Source organism: Melitaea cinxia, chromosome 8 (genome assembly GCF_905220565.1).
Source record: "Melitaea cinxia chromosome 8, ilMelCinx1.1, whole genome shotgun sequence".
NCBI lineage: Eukaryota > Metazoa > Arthropoda > Insecta > Lepidoptera > Nymphalidae > Melitaea > Melitaea cinxia.
Window position 1 is genome coordinate 1,221,512 of NC_059401.1, and position 24,785 is coordinate 1,246,296.

Consider the following 24,785-nt stretch of genomic DNA (forward strand, 5'->3'; position numbering starts at 1 on the left):
ATGAAAACACGGACATACGACAAACAGCTATTAGATTGCTCCTCTACTGTTCTTGTCAATTAAATTAAAATGTTTTTATTTCTTACAAACTTATTTGAGTGTATCAGCGATTGCAACGATTAAAGTACAGGCTCTAATGAGCCACAGATTATGTCTTTGTCCGCAATATTCTATTCAATTCAATTTTTTTTTCTTCTTCGTCTTCAGGTTAAAATGCCTTTTGAAAAAAAAAATTCGTTTTATAGCTTTTATCTGTATCAATCAGACACATTACGTCGCCGATGTCATATGGTGTCAGATAACTGCAATATTCATGCCTTTTCTCTAGCAAGTGACAGATGTCAAATTTTGCATCCAATTAATAGCTAATAATTTAAAATTATATTATTATTTATTTATTTCCGTATTTACACAACATATTCAAGTAACAAGTGACAAAAAGGAACAATCAGTTTCTAGGTTTAATTTGAAAGCTATTACTATTTTGATCTCTACTTCTCCTAGCTAGGTAGCTGAGCTATCTGTATTAAGGAGAAGAGATTTGCCTCCCAAGAATTCTACAATTTTTACTTTTCATAAGTTTGCCACGAGTTGTTCAGAGTTCAAAGTTACATTTTAGATTATAAAGTTACATTACATTCTACAAAAGATAACATACATAATTTTTAATATTAAGTAGGTTAAGAGTGAAATAATAAAAAACAAAAAAACGAACAAAAACAAAAAATATGAAATAAAATAGTAATTTTGTAACAGATATGTCTGCATGATTTCAACTAAGAGTTACCAATATGTATTTGTGTGTGCGTGTATGTAAGTGTGTGTTGGTATATGTGTATGTTTGTGTTGGTGTGTATGTTTGTGTTTCTGTGTATGTTTGTGTGTGTGCAAGTATGCTGATATGTCTTTTATCAGAATATTCGGTGGATGCACTACATGGTGACCGAATTAAGCAATCAGTTTGAGGAGATCTTCAGTTTCGTCATAAGTTTTAGAAAGAATAAGGGAAGGGACGGTTCTTTTGCAAGTTGCATAGGGTAAGGAATAGATAGGTAATTTAATATTTAGTTTATTATACAGATATGGCCCGAGAAAATAATTAAATCGTTTTGTGAAGGCATAATTCGACTGTGGGATAGTACATATCTTGTCTTTTCGTCGTTTACGGATCGGAATAAAGGGGGTCTTTCTGTGTTGCATAAGAATAGTCTGTAAAATATAGTGCTGTCTGACGTTGAGAACATTCCATGTTTTGTAAAGTTCTGTAGTTGGGTAAATAATAGGCTTAAATGTGGCTACCTTCAATATTGCTCTGTGGGCTATTTCCAGCGGTTTTATTGCGGAAGAAGCAACGCCACCCCAACATGCAATGCAGTAGGTAATAATTGTTTGACATAAGGCATAATAGACTGCGCGTATTACATAACAATTGGCAATATGTCGTAGGTTTTTAAAAATATAAATTAGTTTCCTGACCCTAGTTGTAAGAAGATTAATGTGTGTTTTAAAGTTAAGAGTTTTGTCTATGTATATACCTAAGTATCGTATATTATCAACGGTGGCTATGAGAGGACATTTGCATGCTGTGTCTATTTGTGAGTATGCGTGACCGGAGTGAGCTTTTAATATGATAGGAGTTTGGGATTGTGATTTTGGTGAAATAGAAAAAGTTATAAATTTTGTTTTTGATGTATTTAATGTAAGAGTATGAGAAAGAAGCCAATCATATGCAACACTAAGACCGTTTTGAGCATTAATCTGAACTTCAGCCCACGAGTTTCCATAAAAAGTTAGTGCTGTGTCATCAGCAAAAGACACTATTTTTGAATTACGGGTGCACAAATTACATAAATCATTTATGTAGGCTAAAAACAACGTAGGACCAAGAATACTGCCTTGTGGCACTCCACAGGTTATTGAAATTTCATTGCTAATATGGTTACCCAGTTTAACCATTTGTGTCCGATTTGTCAGGTAGCTTTGGAATAAGTCCAATTGTAAACCTCTTACTCCCAACATGTCTAATTTTAATAACAGTTTGGACTTAGGAATGGTGTCAAAAGCCTTAGCAAGGTCAAGAAATATGGTGAGCACTTTGTTGTGGTTATTTAGTTTGTTTATGATGAAGTCCATAAGGTCTTGAACTGCATCAGAGGTACTTCTATTCCGTCTAAAACCGAATTGTTGTGAAGAAATCAAATTAAACTTTTCAAGGAAATCTACTAATCTATTATTTATTAAACGCTCGAGAACTTTCGATAGAGAAGTAAGAACCGCTATAGGGCGATAATTATTAAAAGAATTTACATCACCTCCCTTAAAAATTGGATGAATAATTGCCCTTTTGAATGCTGTCGGAAAAATGCCAGTCTGGAAGCACAAGTTGAAAATATAACATAACACTGGTGAAAGTAATGAAGAGTATCTTTTTAAAGTAGCAGGTGATATTCCATCCCATCCTGTCGCTGCATTTGTTCTTAGAGAGTTAATTACAGCCATGATTTCTTTAGGATCCGTTTCATTTAAAACAAAGGTGTTTGTTAATCTGGTATATCGTATGCACATAGGTTGAGACGATGGGTCTTTGCAGATGATTTTGTCAGATAGAAGATATTTAATGGTATTGCTCTTAATAGTAGATTAGTAGCCAAGGGCTGTAAGGCATCAATTGCAGCCCGAGATATTTAGGCGCACGAGCGCAACGAGGGCGCCTATAGTTCGAAGGTGCAATTGATGCTTACACCCGAGCTAACTATTCTGCTTTACATCTCGATTGTGAGGTACTTAATTAGAAAAAAACCGGCATTACAAGAATAAAACATTTTATTTATTGAAATTTATAGTAAATGTATAGTAGAAATTGAGCTTCGCCGTTCGATATTTAAAACTGATGACTATTAGGTATACTCACACGAAGACAAGGCTGAATAGCAAAGAGACCTCTTTGGTCATTGGGCTGAATGCATGATGTCTATTGCCAGTATGATGATTAGATGTACGCGAACTTTTTGAAAGAAAGAAGTGTTTTTTTTTTTTAAATTACTTACCGCCATGGGGCTTTTCTAGCTACATTATTACCCTAGAGCGCTAATTAGTCACCTACAAACCCCATTTGGAGGTAATAAAACCTACTTACCGAACATGAGAGATGTAAATAAAATTATTTTGACATCGATGACGTAATGATTTTTTTTTTTAATTTTGCCTTTCAAGTGTATAATTATGTAGCTGCCGTATTTTTCGAATAAATGGTAACTTCACTATAAATTAAATAATAAAGTAGCACATACGTCAATGTGATAATTCATAAGTGCTTTACAAGCATAGCATTTTTATTTGAGATCCATATCTTCTGGAAAAGTTAGTTTGGCTGCTCTGTAGTCATGTAGGTACTGGTATTCTTACATTTAAAAAGTTTATATATGTATTATATTAACTCACTTCCTGCGAAGGATGTTTTGCAATTCGATATATCAGATAGTCTTGCGGTACACCTCAGATCAGCATATGTAATCCGTGTTTATATAAAATTAAGTTGTTTATTCGAACATATATTGAGATAGTTTTGTATACATTACTACAATATATCTAATAAAAATAAAATGAAGAATGTTATATCAGAAAACATTTTATTATATTAAAAAGTAATAAAAAATGGTAAGAATATTTAAGGAATAATTATATACGTATAAATAATAATCATAATAGTACCAGAGCACAGCACAGTATTAATCGAATTATTTGTTCAGTATATGTAAGCAATTTAAATTTGATTATTTTTTTAATTTTACATATTCACATATACGCACATGCACAAGTATTGCACACATGACCATGTATTTATAGACACTCGTATACACATACGAGTACACCTATACAAACCTACACATCTACCTAAATACACCCTGGAATCACGATTCTCTTCGGCCACGGCTCCGTTTTAAAATTAAGCATAAACAAATTAAGTTATCAGCAGAACTTAGCACAAATAAAACGAACGTCTCATCAAATTAACTGATAACAGAGCACTGACCTCTGGGCTACGTAATTATATTGTAATTTTTTTTGATATATCTGTGAGTGTATGTGCGTTTGTGTGTAGTTGTACACACATAATTTTGCAATAATCGCGATTCACACATGATTCAATCATTCTAAATAAATGACATTAATTATAATGGTTACTAACTAATTATGCGTTTTCTTCATTAATAAATTGGGGTTTCAAGGATTGAAATTGGAATTAGTAACGTAGATTTAGCGACTAACTTTGCTACAGTTGTACAAACTAAAAATGACAGAAGCAGATATGGGATTTCGTTTCAGCCTGTAATATCCTACTACTGGGCATGGGCCTATTTCCCCATGTAGAAGAAGGATCAGAGCTTAATCCACCAACGCCGCTCCAATGCGGGTTGGCGGACATATTCCCCACTATGAGTAACGATCGCTATCAGGTGTACATGATAACAACCGGGACCGACGGCTTAACGTGCTCTCCGAGGCACGGTGCGGAGACCCACAAGGACTGTACAAACACCCAGACCACGGCAAACACCTGTATGGCCAATACAAATGTTTGTCATGTGCGGGGATCGAACCCGCAACCGCCAGCGCAACAGGTACAATCCATGGCTGTAACCGTTGCGCCAACGCGGCGTCATATGGGATATGGGATTTGTGGATTATATACCTACTGTTCGGCTATTATCAGTCTTAGGGCCAGTTTCACCAAATGTGGATAACGTTTATCCTGCAAATAAGTTACGATTACACTTTACAAAAGGAGGTAGAACAGGTTATTAAGACCAGTTCCACCTCAATTAATAAACTACATTTTTAAAATTCGTGTTTGCAAATAGAAGTATCTCATAAATACAGCGTAATTCGATGGTAAAAAATAATACGTCGAAAACTTTTATCTGTTGGATATCGTTCGCCAAATAGCGTTATACACAACTAGAAAGAGAACAGAAACCGGCCCTTAGCGTGACGTTTTACAGCCAATATTACTTTTGCATCATGGTGACATTCGTTTTGGCGTAGTGGAGCGTGGGTAGACTTCAATTTCATTCATAAGCAGTCATCCATCCATCCATTCTACAGCCTATAACAGTCCACTGCTGGACATAGGCCCCCCCTAATGTTTGCCACTCCGTTCGGCCCTGCGTCCTCTGAATTAAGCGGCTTCCCGCTGTCTTATTAAGGTCGTCAGTTCACCTGGTTGGAGGGCTCTATGCTTCTTTTGCCGAGACGCGGTCGCAAAGTCGTCGGTTCTTATAATATAATATAAATTAATAATTTCAAATTCAACAAACACAAAATTGCCGGTAAAAGCGAGTATTACAATATGTAATAGAAATCATTACAAAAACCTGAAATTTTACTATTTTTATTCGCTTATTCACTAAATTGTCTGACGCTAAGTAATTGCAAATTTTTTTTTCTTTAATACAAGTAAATGGCGGTAGAATTCCACAGGGAAATTGGTATGACGCTATGTTGAATACCACACGCAACGTTTTTCTTAAATTTATATTGCACTAGCATTAGCCCGCGGCTTCGCTCGCGTATAAATTGATAATATTAACATTAGAGGGGCTAAAGTAGAGTATAAATCATTATATTACAACAATTCATGACCACCATTTGTACCACATTTAAGGTTGACCTTTCATGCGTTAGAAATACCAGACCACTCGCAAAGCTCGCTCTTAATCCCGCTTCATAGAACAATCGCAAACGCTGGGATACTTATTCATGTTATATGTAAATTATGACCCTAGAAATAGACTTTCGTGCTTCTATAATTGTGTTTGCTGGCAAACCAAAAAAAAACCCGACTTCAATTACATCAAGTAATACAATGTAGGTAGATTACTACAAAAGTTGTAATCAGATCTCGATGAAATTTAAATGTGACCACATGATAAACATCGGCTTACGATTAAATTAAAAATAATCAAAATCGGTACACCCTGTAATAAGTTATGCTTATTTTCAAGGGTTTCTCCTCGATTTCTGTGGGATTCCATCATCAGATCCTGATTTCCTTATCATGGTACAGCACCTAGGATATCTACTTTTCAACAAAAAAAGAATTATCAAAATCAGTTCATAAACGACGAAGTTATCCTCGAACATAACATAAAAAAATATATATATATATATATATATATATATATATATATATATATATATATATATATATATATATATATACGGTCGATTTGAGACACCTCCTTTTCCTCGGTTAAAAATTACATCAAGAGTGAAGAATTTATGGACATTTTTATGCAACTAGAATAACATTTTTTGGTAAAGCTTTAAATTAGGAAAAACCGAATTTCGGGACCGTGGGAGGAAGGGGGGGGGGGGGTGGGGAACGCGACTCCTGGTACCACTGTCACACCTCAGAACCCCATGGTTATGGAGATATCCATGGTTAAAGTTTTGAGGTTAGAAGAAGAATTTCGTAGCTTTCATACGTTATTTTCACATTTCACACGCGTTTTTTCAAATTAATCTACCACCTTTAAGGTTAGAGGAACGCTTGGCTCCGGTGCTGCGGGAAGTTCAGCCCTTCCGCCCTTGCGTGCGAAAGCACGCTCACTCATGCTCCGTTCCGCAGTGGAGGCTCAGCCGCTCCTCTACGCATTCGTTCGCGCGCTTTCGCACGGCGGGCGAGGGCTGCCCTCCCTCCGCGCCTCCGCGACATAAAAAAAACACTCTAGGGGTAGGACAGACCAAGACCACGTGGACAGTGGGGTGCTCCGATTCGGTTTTGGGTATTTTTCGAATTTCTAAACCTATATTCTAGCACGCAATGTTACTAATTTTATTAGAATATTATGTCTGACGCATTATTCTGTTTAAAAGTGTCGATTTGTCACACAATGCAAACAGTACGAGCTCAAAGGTATTATAATAGCTTTAAATTCTTCTTCTAACCTCAAAACTTTAACCATGGATATCTCCATAACCATGGGGTTTTGAGGTGTGACAGTGTTACCTTGTATAGATTCCCCTACACCCTCCGCCCTCCACACCCAAAAACCCCATAATTCGGTTTTTCTAATTCGGTTTTTCCTAGTCTAGATCTTAGCCCATTTTTTTTTAATTTTTTTATTTAATGAAACAATAGTATAATTTAAGTATATTTTTTTTATTTAATAATGCAATAAATGTGTAATAATATAAGTCAAACACTTAAATCACTGTTACATACACTTTATGAGGCTAACAATCACTTATCAAGTTAAGTTTACAAAATGTTTACAATTACTCGTAACAACATAAAATACTAAATATGAGCAAATTAATAAATAATAATAAATAAATAATAATAAATAAATAAACACATGTTTTTTATTGTAACCTATTAATAGTAGAATGACTTTTGACAGGAAGGTAGATTAAAAATAAAAGAAAATATCAAACAGGTAACTAATACAGGTAACTAACTATAAACACAATAATAGGCGATCTTATCGACCAGTATGATTTACGCTATGCGAGCTACCTTGTCGCTCGCAATAATAACAAAGAAAAAAAGAGAAAAAGAGAATTAAATGTATTATAATGTTTTGTTGCAGATCAGTCACAATAGCGTGCGCGTTCGCGATGCGCGGGCGCGCACCGAGGTGCCGCCTCGTGGCGGTCGGCGTGGCGGGCCTCTGCGCCGCCGCTGCCCTCGCCACCGCGCTAGCCTGGAACTCTATCTTTGATTCTGTTTTCAGTTCTGTGAGTTTCATTTATTTATAGTCCAAGGGTGACTGTGCTGTGTGGCTACGGCACTAAAGAATTTAGCCACCCCCTCTCTTCCCGTGGGTGTCGTAAGAGGCGACTAAGGGATAACAAGGTTCCACAACCACCTTGGAACTTAAGAAGCCGACCGGTGGCGGGATATCCATCCAACTGCTGGCTTTGAAATACACAGGCCGAAGACTGGCAGCAGTGTCTTCGGTGCGACAAAGCCAGTACTGCGGTCACCAACCCGCCTGCCCAGCGTGGTGACTATGGGCAAAACACATGAGTTCACGTTATTTTTGGCGTAAACTTGTGGAGGCCTGTGTCCAGCAGTGGACTGTATAGGCTGTAATGTTCAAGGGTGACAAACAAGCGTAAAACCCATCTGATAGTAAGGGATTATTATCGCATTTGTCAGTGTCTTGACATTACCAGAAACATCGCAATCACGTCGACGACTCTAAACTCTAACCTCCACAAGAGCTCTGGTCATCTTAATTACTACAGGAATACATGTAATTAGTAATGTTACTTGATATCAGTATTATTTATCTGTGGTCTTCTGTATTCTGTATCCAGATAATGAAAATTATAACTCAAAAGCAAAACTTATCGATGCTTATCGATACCCTTAAAAATAACAGTTACTCGTGAACGTACAAAAGAAGAATCAGTTCCATGGCTATCTCATACAAAAAATATAAGATTGGCGCTAAGCTTCGCCCTTGAAACTAGACAAGTTATAATGGTAGATCACATTAGTATGTGGCATATAGCGGATTGATTTAAATATAGGCACGTACGTTTAACATTAGAATTTAGTTTTTATCTCAAGCGATAAGCAAATCAACATGCATTTTATTGTAAATTATTTTGTCTTAAATATAATATTGGTTTATATTTATTACGGGGAGAGTAAAATAATTTTTAACGTAAAACTTGACACTCGTTTGACTGGGGAGTAAGCTGGTCTTGTTTTCTGGTTCTTTCTGGTCTGGGGAGTAACTTGACGACAGCGTTACGAACTGTGATTGGGCAAAGCGAACGGAAGTTGAGAGGGAGATATAAGTTAGTGAAGATAGAAAGAGAGAGTGAGAGTTACTTCTCGTAATTTTTGCTTCAGTCGTGTGGTCTAAAGCACACTCGTTTTTTCCTATTGATATAGCCATGGCAAATTACGAAAACAAAATTTAGTGCCAAATTATTTTAAAAATGTATCTTGTACTCGGCGACGACTGCTTCCATTTGCAGTATATTATCCAGCTTTGGCACGTTTACAAAAAAAAGGTCCAGCAGTTCCAACTATAAGTTCAAACATTGCTTGTTCTTGAATTAAAATTATGTCCAAATTTTTTTCCAGACTTTTAGACTCATTACTCAAATGACGTCCAAAGTCATGCAATTGGTGAAACATAATCATTTGATATTCGAAGCAATTGTCATAATTAAAAGCGTGCCATCTGCCGTGACAACCTTGGCATTATTGTTGATTAATTAAGCCGGTTCAACACGATTGACTGAGATCAAACAAATGATTTACGTTTCTTATACTTTGTATTGACGAAATAACTTTTATGTGAACGAACTTGACAATTGTCAATGCACCTGGCTTAATACTCATTTACAATACCAATTGATTGATTGATCAAGTTTGTTACTTCCCACTACTGAATAAAGACCTCTTTCCTCGAGGTTGGAGTTATCCTACTCTGCTATACTATTTGTTGGCGGATTATTTTCCCGCCACAAATAACGCTCTCAGTTATCTATGATAGAAACCGGAACTGACTGCTTTATGTCTGCTTCGAGATAAACAAGGCTCTAGACAAACTTATGTTCCAAAATACTTATGAATTTGTTTACAATATAAAATGTATTAGTGATGTACGAATAAATAATTTAGATTTCTTCTTGTTACAAAATGTTCACATTCTTACTGTAGTGAAAATAAGAAATAAAAATGTCTTTACTGAAGAAGGATTCAAAACCTGTTTTAATATCGTCGTGTTTACAAGCTAGGTACTACCGATTCGCAATGCTATGCTGAAATCTGATTGTTAGAAAGAACATATATTTACATATTTGCTGGAAGTATTCTATTGTGAATCACATAATATATAAGAAAAATTGCTTCTGACTAATCGGGACCGACGGCTTAACGTGCTCTCCGAGGCACGGTGGGAGGCCCACAAGGACTGCACAAACCAACCCAATCACGGCAACATCTGTATGGCCAATACGAGTACTAATTTTTGTTATGTGCGGGGATCTAACCCGCAACCGCCAGCGCAACAGCCACAAACCAATGCTGTGACTGTTGCGCAAACGTGTCTATATAATTATGATAAGAAAAATAAATTAATAATATTATTTTTCAGCAAATAATATTATCACCACAATCTCGAGCCTATAGGGAGTGGGTAGCACCCAGCGTGCCATTGTTCTTCGACGTGTACCTTTTCAACTGGACTAACGCAGATCGATTTCCTGAAGAAATACCGGATTTGGTGCAACTAGGTAAAAGTTCGAGATTGTATATTTTGCTACTACACTGTGACATGGCTGTTGAAAGTTTCAAATATTTTATTTACCTATATAATAATAGGGCTTTTAACTAGCGCTATCATTTTTTTTTTACTTTTTGTTAATATGACAGACTATGAAGAACAGACTGTTAAAAATAATCAGTTCAGACTGTCGAAGTCCACTGCTGGATATAGGCCTCCCCAAGTTCGCGCCAGTTTTTCGCAATCCTCATCCAGTCTACACCGGCAATCTTACGTAGATCGTCGGTCCAGCGGGCTGGAAAAATAATAATCACTTTTAAAATTATAATTTATCAAATGACGATTCGAAAGTGCTTTTGAAGCCTATTTGAATAAAGCTATTTTGATTTGATTTGATTTGATTATGTAGATATTACATTAATTTGATGTGAAAATGGATCTTAAGATTTTTTTTTAAAGTAAATAAAATAAATGTGTTGTCAGTGAAGACGTCACATCAAATAGTCGACGCGCTCGAATCAATGCTTGTCTAGACTATGAATATATTTCTCGTGGTCTGAAGCGTATGTAATTATTTTTTGCGTTTCCGGATTTTAAGGTCGTTAAATGTAAGACGTATATTCATTTATATTATTTTTTAATTAATTGTTATCACTCCAGGTCCTTACCGTTTCCGTGAACACAGACGTCACGTGAACGTCACCTTCCATCCTCAAAACCATTCCGTGTCGTACCGGACACAGAGGAGCTGGTACTTCGACGAGAGCAGCAATGGAACTCTTCAGGATAACATCACGATACTTAACATTATTGCGGCTGTAAGTATTTTATTAAATTAAAATCTCAAATATGCTACCAATCAATTATATACAGGGTTATCTGTGTTCCGCGGTTACACACACTTTGATTTGAGGAAAAAAATGACCTCGGTAAATGGGCCACACAGTATGAAAATATTAATAATATTTTTTTTCAATTCTAACCATTAAATCCTAAAGTGAAGTCGAACAACGGTCTCTGTGACCGCACGTCGGTAACCGTGTGACAAAAAATGTATGACGGTGGTTAAAGGTTAACTGTCTTCTACGTTCATGTCCCTCGGGATCAATAATCCCTCTAACAGTTTTATGTTTGTCTCGCTAGCTCTTGGGGATAGAATTTGTCCAATTATAGAATACATTTTAAAATACATTACATACACCGCAGGCATAAGCCGGGGTTGTCTGGAAGAAATTTGGGTTGTCTGGAAGAAATGGCTAAATAGCCATAAGTCCTTCCATTGTATTTCAGTCTGTAAATGTTTTTTAAATGTGTTTAATGTTTGAGATGTAGTTGTGGTGTACAATCAAGTATAAATAAATAAATAAACCGTCATGGTGTAGTCGTACTTATCGTCGCCTTAATACCGACAGTCCTTGGCTTGGTCCATCGGGTTAAACATTTGTATTTATGCCACCTCGCTTCGGAGAGCACGTTAAGCTGTCAGACCCAGTTGTTATCAGAGACTCTAGATAGCGATCATTTCATAGAGGTCTCAGCTTAAGCCCACACCACCATCGAATGTTACAGGCTAAAATCAATTAAAAAATTAAAATCACATATTATGTATGTGCAAGTGAATTTGTCTTCTATCTTATTTGCCATATATGAGTAAAAAGCGGGCTTGTCCGACTTCATTAGAAGCGTTGTGAGGTTTGTTGGAACGAAGTTCCTTACGACAGGCTTGACATTTGGCTGGGCGACCGAACTGAAAAAAATGTGATACTAAAACTGTAAGAAAAATATATAACGGAAGTGACGTAATATCAGTCACACGACTGTATAATGTGATGTTTTGTAAAACTAAAATATTACTAGTAAACTTTTTTTTAAATTATTTATGTAATTTTATACTGTCGACAAAAATAAATAAAGACACATGTTTTTCATTTCACTTATAGTTTGAATTATTATTATTCTATTTGATTTATTTTGTTTTACGATATTTGTTATTTTCTAAAATACTAAATTTCCTAAATACTTTACTAAGTACATAACTTAATAAAAACCAATCGACAAAATTAAAAAAAATCAAGAACTAGAAAATATATATAAAATTCAACATTTTTTTAATTGTGTTGTTTCTATACTATGCGAAGAAACTTCGTTCCTACCTGGCGTCCCATGACACCACATAATTATTGATATATTTTTTTAACCGACTTCCAAAAAAGGAGGAGGTTCTCAATTCGACTGTATTTTTTTTTATGTATGTTACATCAGAACTTTTGACTGGGTGGACCGATTTCGACAAATTTTCTTTTAATCGAAAGGTGGTGTGTGCCAATTGGTCCCATTTAAATTTATTTAAGATATAACAACCACTTTTCGAGTTATATCTAATAATGCGTTTTTACTTGACGCTTTTTTCGTTGACCTACGTTGTATTATACCGCATAACTTCTACTGGATATACCGATTTTGATAATTCTTTCTTTGTTGGAAAGGAGATATCCCAAGTGTAGTACCATGATAAGGAAACCAGGATTTGATGATGGGATCCTAGAGAAATCGAGGGAAACTCTTGAAAATCCGCAATAACTTTTTACTAGGTGTACCGATTTTGATAATTCTTTTTTTTGTTGGAAAGAAGATATCCCTAGCTTAGTACCATGATAAGGAAACCAGGATCTGATGATGGGATCCCAGAGAAATCGAGGGAACTTCTTGAAAATCCGCAATAACTTTTTATTAGGTATACCGATTTTAATGATTTTTAATTTAATCGAAAGCCGATGTTTATCATGTGGTCACATTTAAATTTCATCGAGATCTGATAACTACTTTTTGAGTAATCTTTGATAATGCGTTGTTACTTGACTATTTTTCCGTCGATCTACGTTGTATTAGTCGTCGATGTAATTGAAGTCGGTTTTTTTTTCGTTTGCGAGCAAACACAATTATTTTGTTTCAATCTTTTGAAACGTTAACGAGCATCAGCTCTGTTTGGACTTTGATTTAAAACGTCGATGCTTTTACATATAAGCTAGCTGACCGCGCAAACGTTGTTTTGCCACATATGTTATTCATCCCCTTAAACCCCCCCCCCCCCCTTATAACTAAGGGGTATGAAAAATAGATGTTGGCCGATTCTCAGACCTACCCGATATGCACGCAAAATTTCGTAAACATCGTTCCAGCCGTTTCGGAAGAGTGTTGTAACTAACATTGTGACACGAAAATTTTATATATAAGATAAGCAATGTCTTGAACGCTCTAAAGCGTGTTATGTTCATCTATATTGATCGATTTTTGGTTAATTGTATGTGAAATTTTGTAACGTATTTTATATCGTTAATTTTAAAAAAAATATTAAAAAGTAAAATTAGGATATAGCATTAATGGATCGCGAAATAATTTAAATGATAGAGAAAGAAAAATATGATTTTTTACATTAATTTTAGCGTAGCCGGAGGAGTATGAAATTTCACACACTTATAGTTTATATATAGAAGGAGTGCAGAATGCAAAATTTTTTTTTAAAATTATGCATAAAAATACTGAGTCAATAAAAAAAAAACATTTAACACTGCCATGTATTTGACACACTCTCGCATATATACTCTTTTGTTTATTATCATAGAAGTATAGTCGTTGACAACAGATCTTTAATAATGTCAAAACTTAGAATTTAAATTAATTTCATTATTCATTTTTGTTCGAATTTTGACCACTGGACGACCAAAAGTTATAAAATAATTAAAATAAAACTGTTAACTGAGTGAAATAATTCGATTAATTTAATTTATTCTGGAAATTTCCACAACATTTGATTTTATTGATTATTTTGATTTTAATTGATATAATGATTTTGAATTGTGTCTTTATTGTGAACATGGTTTTAATTGTGATTTTAAATGTTTTTTTACATATTAATTTGATTGTTATTTCTAATTTAAATTTCATTTTATTAATTTTGAATGTATTGATTATTGTTCGATGTTTATTATTTTTTATTGTTTTATTATTGACTATTTTTTACTTTTTAAATAATCATGTTATTATGAATGGCATTATAATAATTTTTACTAGTTTTAGCTCATTAGGTATCGGTGAATTTTATGTTATGGTTAGACTTTGGTATTTCAGGCTAATTAAGGATAATCTGAGAATATTTTATGTAATTGTTATCGTTGCTTTCCATCATGATTAATCCGCTCAATGTATATTACCAGAATGTTCGCGGACTTAGAACTAAAACGAACGCCGTGTTTAGAAATTTGTTGCAACAGGATAATGATATAGTTTGTTTTACTGAGACCTGGTTGCATAAGGGTATTTTTGATACTGAAATATTCGATTCCCGTTACACCGTATACAGAAGTGACAGGTGCTATGATTTGCGAGGTGATAGGATGGGTGGAGGAGTTTTAATTGCTGTTAACTCCAACCTCTCTGTTTATTCTTCCTCGCAAATTATGTTAACTAATAAGGCGGCTGAAGTTTTAAAAGTTTCAATAAGGACTACTTCTTCTCCCGTTTTAAGACTCCTACATGTATTTTGTTGTTATTTTCCACATTGCAGGTCTCAGTACGGAGTCCAATGTGAATTATACGAAATCATTTCACAGGAGTGTCTCTGTCGGGTTGACGATGTATTTTTGTTGGTGGGTGATTTTAATATCTCTGAAGCGACATGGTCAGAAGAATATGGACATATGAAAATTTGTAATTATGGCTCTGGAAGTGATTTGGTAAACTGCTTGTACAATTTCCTTCAATTTAATGATTTCAAACAATTTAATTCAATTTCTAATAAAAATGGTCGGGTTCTAGATCTTGTTATTGGTAATTGTGACTGTACGGTCGATAAATGTATTGTTCCCCTGACGATCGAGGATGCTCACCATCCAGCTTTGCAGGTTAAGTTAGCGATACCTACGCAAAAACGAGGTAAAACAGTCTCACGTTCAATACGTTTATTCCGTCAAGCTAACTATGTTGATATTAACGGTGCTCTGGGAAGTGTTGATTGGTATGACATTCTTAATGATCATGACATATCCCGGGCAGTTGATGTTTTCTATCAGACCGTGGATTCAATTATCTCTGATATGGTTCCCACTAAGATTGTAAAGTCTGTTGGAAACTATCCGTCTTGGTATACCCCAGCCTTAAAAAAAATTATAGCAGAAAAGTTAAAATACCATAAAAAATGGAAGATTTATAATAAGATATCTGATTACCACACATTTGTCCTTTTACGAGAACGACAAAAATTAGTACAAGTACAGTGCTATGATGATTATATTCATATGACGGAGGTCAGGATACGCAACAACAGTAAACTCTTTTGGTCTTTTGTTAAGAGTAAAAGAACATCCTCTGGCCTTCCTGACAGTCTGTTTTGGTTAGACAAAACTGCTAGTGACGATGAGGAGGTATGTTCATTGTTTAATGACTATTTTAAATCAGTTTACAGCGATGGATCCATAAATGTAACATTTAAGAAGCAAATTCATAGCTGTGGTGGTTTGGATATCGGCCATATAGAATTGTCAGTATCTACTGTTAAAAATTATTTGAAATCACTGAATGTCAATAAGGGATATGGTCCCGATTATATACCACCTATATTTTTAAAGAATTGTTATAACTCATTAGCCTACCCTATTTTTCTCCTTTTTAATAAGTCATTAAGGTCTGGCTCTGTGCCTATTGCTTGGAAGCGCTCGTTCGTGGTACCAGTATTCAAATCAGGCGATAAACATAACGTTCAGAACTATAGGCCGATATCTAAATTATGTACCATAGCTAAAATGTTCGAAAAAATTATCTACGATAACATCTATCCATTTGTACGGGGTATTCTGATTGATGAACAACATGGTTTCGTCGATAGAAGATCCGTTGAAACTAATGTGTGTGAGCTGATTCATCGTGTACTGAAAGCTATGGATGGTGGTGGCCAGGTGGACGTCGTGTATACCGACTTCTCGAAGGCTTTCGATAAAATATCCCATAACATACTTTTAAATAAACTGGAGCAAGTTGGTATACACGGTGACCTACTTAGGTGGTTATCGTCTTATCTTCGGGACAGAAGTCAGGCAGTGACAATAAGAGGCTTTTGTTCATCTTTTACTCCTGTTTCTTCTGGTGTACCACAGGGCTCTCACCTTGGTCCGTTGCTCTTTAATATCTTTATAAACGATATTTGTAAAGTTTTCGAGCACTCTTCGATATTATTATTTGCAGATGACTTGAAGGTTTTTAGAAGGGTATCTGTGCTGCCAGATTGTTTGCTATTACAAGAAGACTTAAATAAATTATGCAAGTATTGTGAGGATAATCAGCTTGCTCTAAATGTTAAAAAATGCAGCGTCATCTCATTCACACGTAAAAAAACGCCGATTTCTTTTAACTACCATCTAAACGACAAAATTATTGACCGCGTTGCGGGGGTGAGAGACCTGGGTATTTACTTGGATAATAAGTTAACATTTGGGAGCCATATAGATCAAATTGTTGCTAAGTCTTATCGGATGCTTGGCTTTATACTTAGGGTTGGTAAGGATTTTAAAGACTACTATACTCTTATTATTCTTTACAATGGCCTGGTGCGCTCTTTGTTGGAATTTGGGTCTACTATCTGGAACCCTCAATATAAGATATATGTTGAGTCCGTTGAAAAAATAAGCTAAAGCTAAATTCCTTAAGCATTTGAATTATAGGTTTTGTCGCTCTTATCATGACTTGCCTAGTTTCAATTCACTGGAAGTTCGCCGTACATTAAAAGATCAAATCTTTCTGTATAAACTAGTCAATAATGTTGTCGATAGTCCTTATTTACTAAGTTGTTTGAACTTTAATCTCCCAAAATTTTTTAAACGTAAAAATGATCTTTTTTATTTGCCCAATACTAGAACTAAATATGCCCACAATGATTTTATTCGTCGTTCCTGCAATATATATAATAAAAAATTTTATAACGCTGATATATTCTCATGTTCGTTATTAAGTTTTAGACGTAACATTAATCAATTAATGAATCAATGAATTTAATTCTTTTATGTTTTATTTGCTTTTTATTATTTTTTTGATTTTTATTTTATTTATTAACATTTTCAATTGTTAAGTTACTCAATTTTGTGTTTTAATTCTAAATTAATTTATTTTTATTTAAATTATAATTTGATCTTAATTTGATTTTAATTTTAATTTTATTTTGATTTTAATTTAATTTTGATTTTGATTTTGTATTTGTATTTTATTTCTTGTTTTAGATATTTTATTTCTAATTATAAATTTTTTGCGCTCTGCTTACTGTGTTAGTTGTTAGTGGAAACTTAACTGGTATATGCACTATCTTGTTGATGTTCTTTTTTATTTTGTGTTATATTTTACTGTCTGTTTCCCAAATAAAAATAAATAAATAAAATAAATAAATAAATAAATAAACATTGTTTTCGTGTTATGCCAATGAATATATGTAACTATTGTATATAAAAAAAAAGGTTTTAATTATTTTGTTATTAACTTCAATGTTATTAATAGACAATTGGATACAAAATTGATAAGGGAAAAATTGTTTGTTTGCAGCAAGCAGGCATGAGTAAGCTTGTAATAATTATCTACATAACATTTTTGTTATTACATTACAATGTTTAGACTAAAACCTTCTTCGTCAGTTTATTTATTTATTTATTTATTTATTAGTATTACCAACAGAAATTACAACAATAAAAACAAAAGAATTATTTTACACAATTGATTAAAGAAGTTTAATTGTATTTCTTTTTAAAGGTAATCACAACATGCAATAATAAAATAGTAAATATGAAATAAAAATATACATTTAAAAAAAAAAACAGCAAAAATTAGATTTAAAAATTTAATAACGGTTTACAATCAATACATATAATAATATTATATTATATATGACGGCAGCCATATTATTTAATAGTTGCGAGAGAGGAGGGCTAGATGGCGCTAGTGGAACGTGCACCGGACGCACCATTGATAGTACAATATTGTAACGGTTCTCCCCGCCAAGCGATCGCCTGTATAAGGAGCTGCGCTGTAGAGTCGGCAAGCCCCGAGTCCTCCTAGAGGGCTCCCCTTCTTCCTTCGCGGCCGGTGTCTATAGTACCCGGCCCCTCTCACCGGTGACGCTGTAAAGGCCGCTAGGGCCAACAGCACTCCACAATTTGAAAAAAAAAGAGTCGGTACGCATTTCAAACGGATGCGTCTTGGTGCACGGACCACTGTCTCTAGACATTCAGTACTGTCCGGTTATTGGACGTTGTCTCAGATAATTAGTACTGTCCTTCCCGACTAGAAAAAAGGTCAGGCACAACCAGATCATGTATCTGGACCGGATCAGGATAAATGAGGCATGCCAGATTCGGCAAGCTCTATCAGGACCAGGTCTGGTTCAGACAAGGATAGCCTGATGTAAAATATAATCAAGTATGGTAAGGCATACTGGATCAGGACCCGGTTCGGTCCAGATCAGGATAGCCTGATGTAAAATATAATCAAGTATGGTAAGGCATACTGGATCAGGACCCGGTCCGGTCCAGATCAGGATAGCCTGAAAGAAATTACGCGAACTGAGTCTGAATCGCGCTATTGATGTTTTTAAGCGCACTTAGTATATATACAGTTATCAGTACAGTCTAGCAGGGAGTCCATTTCTACACAGTGGAGCAGTCGTAAGTAATAGGAAATAGTTAATTATTGGAAGTTAATAAATGAAATTTAATTAATAATAATAATTAATTAATAACAAAAATAAATAAAAATAATTAATATTTAAACTAAAAACATAAATAAATAATACATTGGAAAAAATAAACGGAAATAAATATCATAATAATTATGTTAATTAACACGAAGTATTTTTTCAAGAAAATACTTCGTGTTTTTAAAAGGACCCGACCGAAGCGGCTGATCAGGATGAGATGAGATTTCCTGATCTGGACCCGATCAGGAAATCTAATCTCACCCTGATCAGGTCCAGACCAATCATCTGCGTTACATGCCTTATCTAGTCCTGATTAGGCATGCCTGGTCCGGTCCTTCTAAGGAAGACGAAAAAATTTCTACTCGGGTTATCGCGGTGGGTGCGTGGAACCCTGTTTGTGACAGTCAGTACAGCCCTATGTCACTGTCACATTTTCTAGTTATTTAATTTATTTTATATCATTTCTGTATTTCTAGATTTAAGATAACTGATCGTTCGACTGTAATAAATTTGTTGCCTTATCTGAGTTTTTCTTCTGATGTCTGGGCCGAATCCGATATATATTTACAAAGAAAATTAAAAAAAAAATGTATATATTTACAGATGGATGTGGTATTAATCATGTCTGCGTCAAATATTTTATTACATTTATTTATTTAATATATTTCGTTATTTGCTAGCTTTCCGTTGCTTCAGCCACATATACAAAATAATTGTTTGCTCGCAAACGAAAAAACCCAACTCCATTCACAAAGGTAGTCAGATCTCGATGAAATTTAAAAGAAATTACAATACAAGTATCAGCTTTCGATTAAAACCTCAGAAGAATCATCAAAATCGGTATACCCAGTGAAATGTTATTCGGTAATACAAACGTAGATCGACGAAAAAATTGTCAAGCAAATACGCATTATTAGAAATAGCTTAACAAGTACTTGTTAGATCTCAATTAAATTTAAATACGACACGCACTATCTTTCGATTAAAAAAAGAATTATCGAAATCGGTTTACCCAGTAAAAACTTCTGAGGTAACATACATAAAAAAATACGGACTAATTGAGAACCTCTTCTTTTTTTGCAAGTCGGTTAACAATTTCGTCTATAGCCGTTAAAATGTAGCCTATGTCATTTAGATTGGTCCAATAGTCTTTGAGTTTATTAATTTTCGACACAAGTATTAAAAAGTGTGCGACGTCCTCCGGCCCGTTTAACCGACGACTGCGTAAGATTGCCGGTGTAGACTGGATATGGATTGCGGAAAACCGGGATGTCTGACGCGAACTTGGGGAGGTTTATGTCCAGCTGTGGACTGCAATGGGCTGAACTGACTGACTGACTGACTGTATTAAAAAAAATAAAAAAAAAAAACGTTTTTTTTTTAATAATATTACTCAATATTATAATTTGTTTTAAAATATATTACGTTTTGTTCTTTTACAAAAGTCCTTTAAATATGTTTTTTGTATCTTTCCAGGCAGCAATATACCGATCGCGACACTGGGGCTTCATCAGGCAGAAGGCTTTGTCCATGGGCCTGGCCATGTTTGGACACGGTATGTCAGTATCCAGACTCGCCGGAGAACTACTATTCGATGGTTATGATGACCCCCTACTGGAATTAGCGAAGAGTTTGCCATCAAGTACAACTGGCGGTGCTCCTCCTGTTGACAAATTTGGTTTATTTTATGAGGTGTTTGTTATAATATTCTTATCAAATGTATATTATTTACGTGTAGATATGTTCGGAAGTTTGTTTGTATGAATTTTTGTAGGTAGGTATGTGTGTGTTCGTGTATTTATGTATGTTTATAGAGGTTTATGTATAAGTGTGTATTAACGTAATATATTAATGTAATATAAGTACTTAAAGCTGACCACTTAATGTCTACGATTTAAGTAACAGTAACTAATGGGTTGGGCGGGGAATCGAACCCCCCATAACGACTAGTCTAGACTAGGCTAGATTGATAACATATACTTAACAAAATAATTAAGATCAAAGAAAGTCTACAAATGCGAAAATTATTAACAAAAACAAATTACATGTGTATTACTAAAACAAAATAAAAAATCAATCGATTTATTAAAATTCACCAAGCCACTAGTATTAATCATATTCTCATAACACGACTCTGCAGTCGAGATGCAAGTACAGACATGCAAATTCATTTTATGAGAAAACACTTGACCAATTGGAACAATTTACACTAACAAGTGGCAGTCATCGCTTATTTACTGAACTATACTTACAAGATACATTTGACAATTTGAAAAAAAAAATAACAATAATACACATATATATTGAACACACAAACGTGGTCTTCTGTTCATAAGTAGGAAATTTAATGCCATTATTTTAGGTAAAAGAGTTCTGTATAAGTACCAGTACATAGCGTATAATAGTACATAATATTCTTAATTTTAATTCACATCAGAATGCTTTAATGAACATAACAAAAGCCCGCTAACCTAACAACTAATGATACGCTTTACCCTGTAATATCCCACTACTGGGCATAAACCTCTTTCCCCATATAGAAGAAGGATCAGAGCTTAATCCACCACGCTGCTTCAATGCGGGTTGGCGAATATATTCCCTACTATGAGTAACGATTGCTATCAGGTGTACATGATAACAATCGGGACCGACGGCTTAACGTACTCTTCGAGGCACGGTGAAGAGACCCATTAAGACTGCAGAAACACCCAGATCGCGACAAACATCTGTATGGCCAATACAAATGTTTGTCATGTGCGGGGATCGAACCCGCAACCGCCAGCGCAACAGGCACAATCCGTGGCTGTGACCGTTGCGCCAACGAGTACATAGTATTCTAAATTTTAATTCACATCAGAATGTTTTAATGAACATAACAAAAAGCCCACAAACCTAACATCTAATGATATAACAAGGTAATTGAGATAGGGTAATGGGTATAGCAGGATATATCCTGCTCAAATTCTGGAGCAACCCATCTGGGTAGTACCCCAACCTTACATAAGATTATAGCTAAACAGTACTGTTCTCAAGTACTTTTGGATACGTGTGATGAGCAAGGAGAGCTCAGAGATCCAAAACTTCTGGGGGGGGGGGGGTCGGGGGTAGGGTCGGCAACGCACTTGCGATGCTTTTGGTATTGGAGGCATCTTTAGGCTATTTTAACCGTAAACAAAGTATAAGAAAATCTTTCACGTTTGTAAAAACGTCTTATTTTAAGCGTCCACAAGCTCCGGCAACTACCTAGTACCTACCTAGTTTACCTAGCCGTATAAAATAAGAAAACTTACGTATTTACAGAGAAACAACTCTATAAACACGGATGGTCTGGTCGAGGTGACGACGGGAGAACTGAGCGGTACATTACCTGGTCAGATACTACGTTGGAACAACTACGAGAGCTTGCCTTACTATAATGGAGAATGCTCTAAGGTACTATAACATTTGTTTAAAATAAAAATGTGTTTATTTATTTTCCTATGACTCGCGATTTCATTTGATTCAAACCAGTTACGTTAACTTGAAATTAAGCTTGTATATTAGTTTTGATAACCGTATACATATTTATCGGTATCAATAGTAATATATAATAAGAGAAAACAAAAAAATGCTGTCATCGAATACCTACTATATTCGCATTTATTATGCTCATAGGATAGTTGGACTAATAAGTGTTAGCTGAATCAATATTTGCAGGGTTGAATGGCACCAATCGATAACGAGAACTGATGAAAATTATGAGCCCATCACGATTTTTTTCCTAAAACTTAATAAAATATAAATGAAAGATTATATTTTCGATTGTTTTATTTTCTTTCAGATAAAAGGAAGTGCTGGAGAATTTATGGCTCACAATCTGACAGAAGACGCTCCTCTAACTATGTTTGTACCAGATCTTTGTCGAACCGTTAACTTAGAATATGAAAAGAGTGGGTACATTGACGGCTTGCCATATAACAAGTATACAATGACGGACATCAGCTTTGACAATTGTAATTATTTCATATGCATATAAACTTTTTTAATAGACCTTAAGTTACCTTACTAGAATGTGATGTATATGTTCTAAGTAACAAAGCAACCACAAACGTCCAGACGACAACAAACGTCTTTATACGACACACGACAGACGACAATTTACGTCTAACGGGCTATAGCAACATTTGTCCTGTGCTGGGATCGAATCCATTACCACTAGCGTATCAGCCAATTGCTGTGTCCACTGTACTAAGTACTAACAAAGGGCCCTGCTATATCATTAATGACCAGCTGTGCCCGTGACTTCGTCCGCGTGGAATTAAAAAAAAAATTGTTCAGTTCGCAGAGTTACAACATAAATAATTTTCTTAAAAAAAAAAAAGAAAGAAGTAGTCTAAGTTACTCCTTATTAAATCAGCTACGGCTCAGCTAATCTGCCAGTGAAAGTGCCGTCAAAATCGGTCCAGCCGTTTTAGACATAAACCAGACCAACTGACAGACAGACGGACAAAAATTGTATAAGTGTAATTGTATATGTACATTTAGAAGAAAAAAAAAAACGGTTATTTTAATATTACAGACAGACACTCCAATTTTATTTATTTGCATAGATGTATAGATGACAGTTCTAGTGAAGTGGTGCTAAGCCAGTATAAATAAATTTAACATTGTTTTGTATGTCTTAATTTAAACTTTATTGGCAGCCAGCCAGGTGCGACATAATTCAACTAAAGAGATTCTATAGGCATTTCTGTATATATATTTTTACAAATATTATTTCAGCAACAAGATCCCCAGTAAACTCCTGCTTTTGCAATGGCGACTGCGGCTGGGGAGGTGTGATGAACGTGTCAGCGTGTCGCTTCGACACCCCCGCCTTCCTCTCTCTACCGCACTTCCTGCACGGAGACCCCGAGCTGAGGGAGAAGGTCCGAGGCATGGACCCCGATCCAGATTTACACTCGTTTTATTTTGCCGTTGAACCTGTAAGTGGATTAATGGAGTTCAGTAATTAGATAAGTTATACATATGATTTAGATATAATTTTTTTTTGGACTGAAAGTTAGAAACTAAGGTGCGATCTAAAATAATTAAAATTGTTTTGGAATGGACTCCAGCAAAAGGCCCTGATTTTTTTTAAAGCTTGTAGCATGTTCCTTGGTCAGGGTATAATTTTTGCACAACGTTGGCGTTCTCATTTGTAATTTTCAGTTTTTCTAAAATTCTGCAGAAGATTCTAATGAAATGTTGAATTAAAAAAAAATTATAGGTTGGGAAATTTCAAGAAACTTAACTACATCTTCATTGTGAGTCTAATTCTCTTTACACTAGCCTCTTTTACTAGAGTCTTGATTTTGTTACAGAGATTAGGAGTACCTTTGGACGTGGCGGGCAGATTTCAGTTCAACGTTTTCATTGAACCGATCTCCAATATTGCGTAAGTATACCTATTAAGGTATAAATTATATAAAAACTTTCTTACTTTTAATTAAGTCAAACTAACCGCCAAGTTTAGTCGCATTGGCCATATTTAGTCAAATTTAAAAAATGAATTTATCGATATAAGAATTCCAGCTCAATTCACTTTTCGCTTACTTGACTCCTATGAATATGGGTACATTGATTCATTGATTTAGCCTGTATCGTCCCAATGCTGAGCATGGGCTTCCTTTGGAGATTTTTCCTTCCTTACTTTTTCGTTGGACAAGGGTCAGAGCTTAATCTACCAAGCTACCACAGGATAGACACCAAAAACGGAAACAAATATTTGCATGAATATAAATTATTTGTATATTCGCTCCGAGCAGAAATCGAATTCGCGA

The 24,785-nt window shown here is 35.0% G+C and overlaps 1 protein-coding gene and 1 long non-coding RNA gene across 2 annotated transcripts; one reads left to right on the forward strand and one right to left on the reverse strand.

The window, feature by feature from the left end:
• Window positions 1-384: 384 nt before the first annotated feature.
• On the reverse strand, window positions 385-5,794 carry LOC123655899. Its single transcript, XR_006743464.1, has 3 exons — window positions 5,782-5,794; window positions 2,397-2,402; window positions 385-473 (listed from the first exon to the last, which is right to left on the reverse strand). It is a non-coding gene; the product is annotated as an uncharacterized LOC123655899 (long non-coding RNA).
• A 1,829-nt stretch (window positions 5,795-7,623) lies between these two features.
• LOC123655652 (protein peste-like) lies at window positions 7,624-24,404 on the forward strand. Its single transcript, XM_045591412.1, has 8 exons — window positions 7,624-7,743; window positions 10,128-10,266; window positions 10,917-11,074; window positions 20,461-20,676; window positions 22,285-22,416; window positions 22,805-22,976; window positions 23,746-23,948; window positions 24,327-24,404. Exons 1-8 carry the CDS (start codon window positions 7,624-7,626, stop codon window positions 24,402-24,404), a joined length of 1,218 nt encoding a protein of 405 aa, XP_045447368.1.
• The last annotated feature ends 381 nt before the right edge of the window (window positions 24,405-24,785 follow it).

Coding starts and splice junctions, on each gene's coding strand:
- LOC123655652 (XM_045591412.1), top strand. CDS start 7,624: ATGCGCGGGCGCGCACCGAGGTGCCGCCTCGTGGCGGTCGGCGTGGCG. Junction 11,075..20,460: donor TACTTAACATTATTGCGGCT/GTAAGTATTTTA, acceptor GTATCTTTCCAG/GCAGCAATATACCGATCGCG. Junction 22,417..22,804: donor ATAATGGAGAATGCTCTAAG/GTACTATAACAT, acceptor ATTTTCTTTCAG/ATAAAAGGAAGTGCTGGAGA.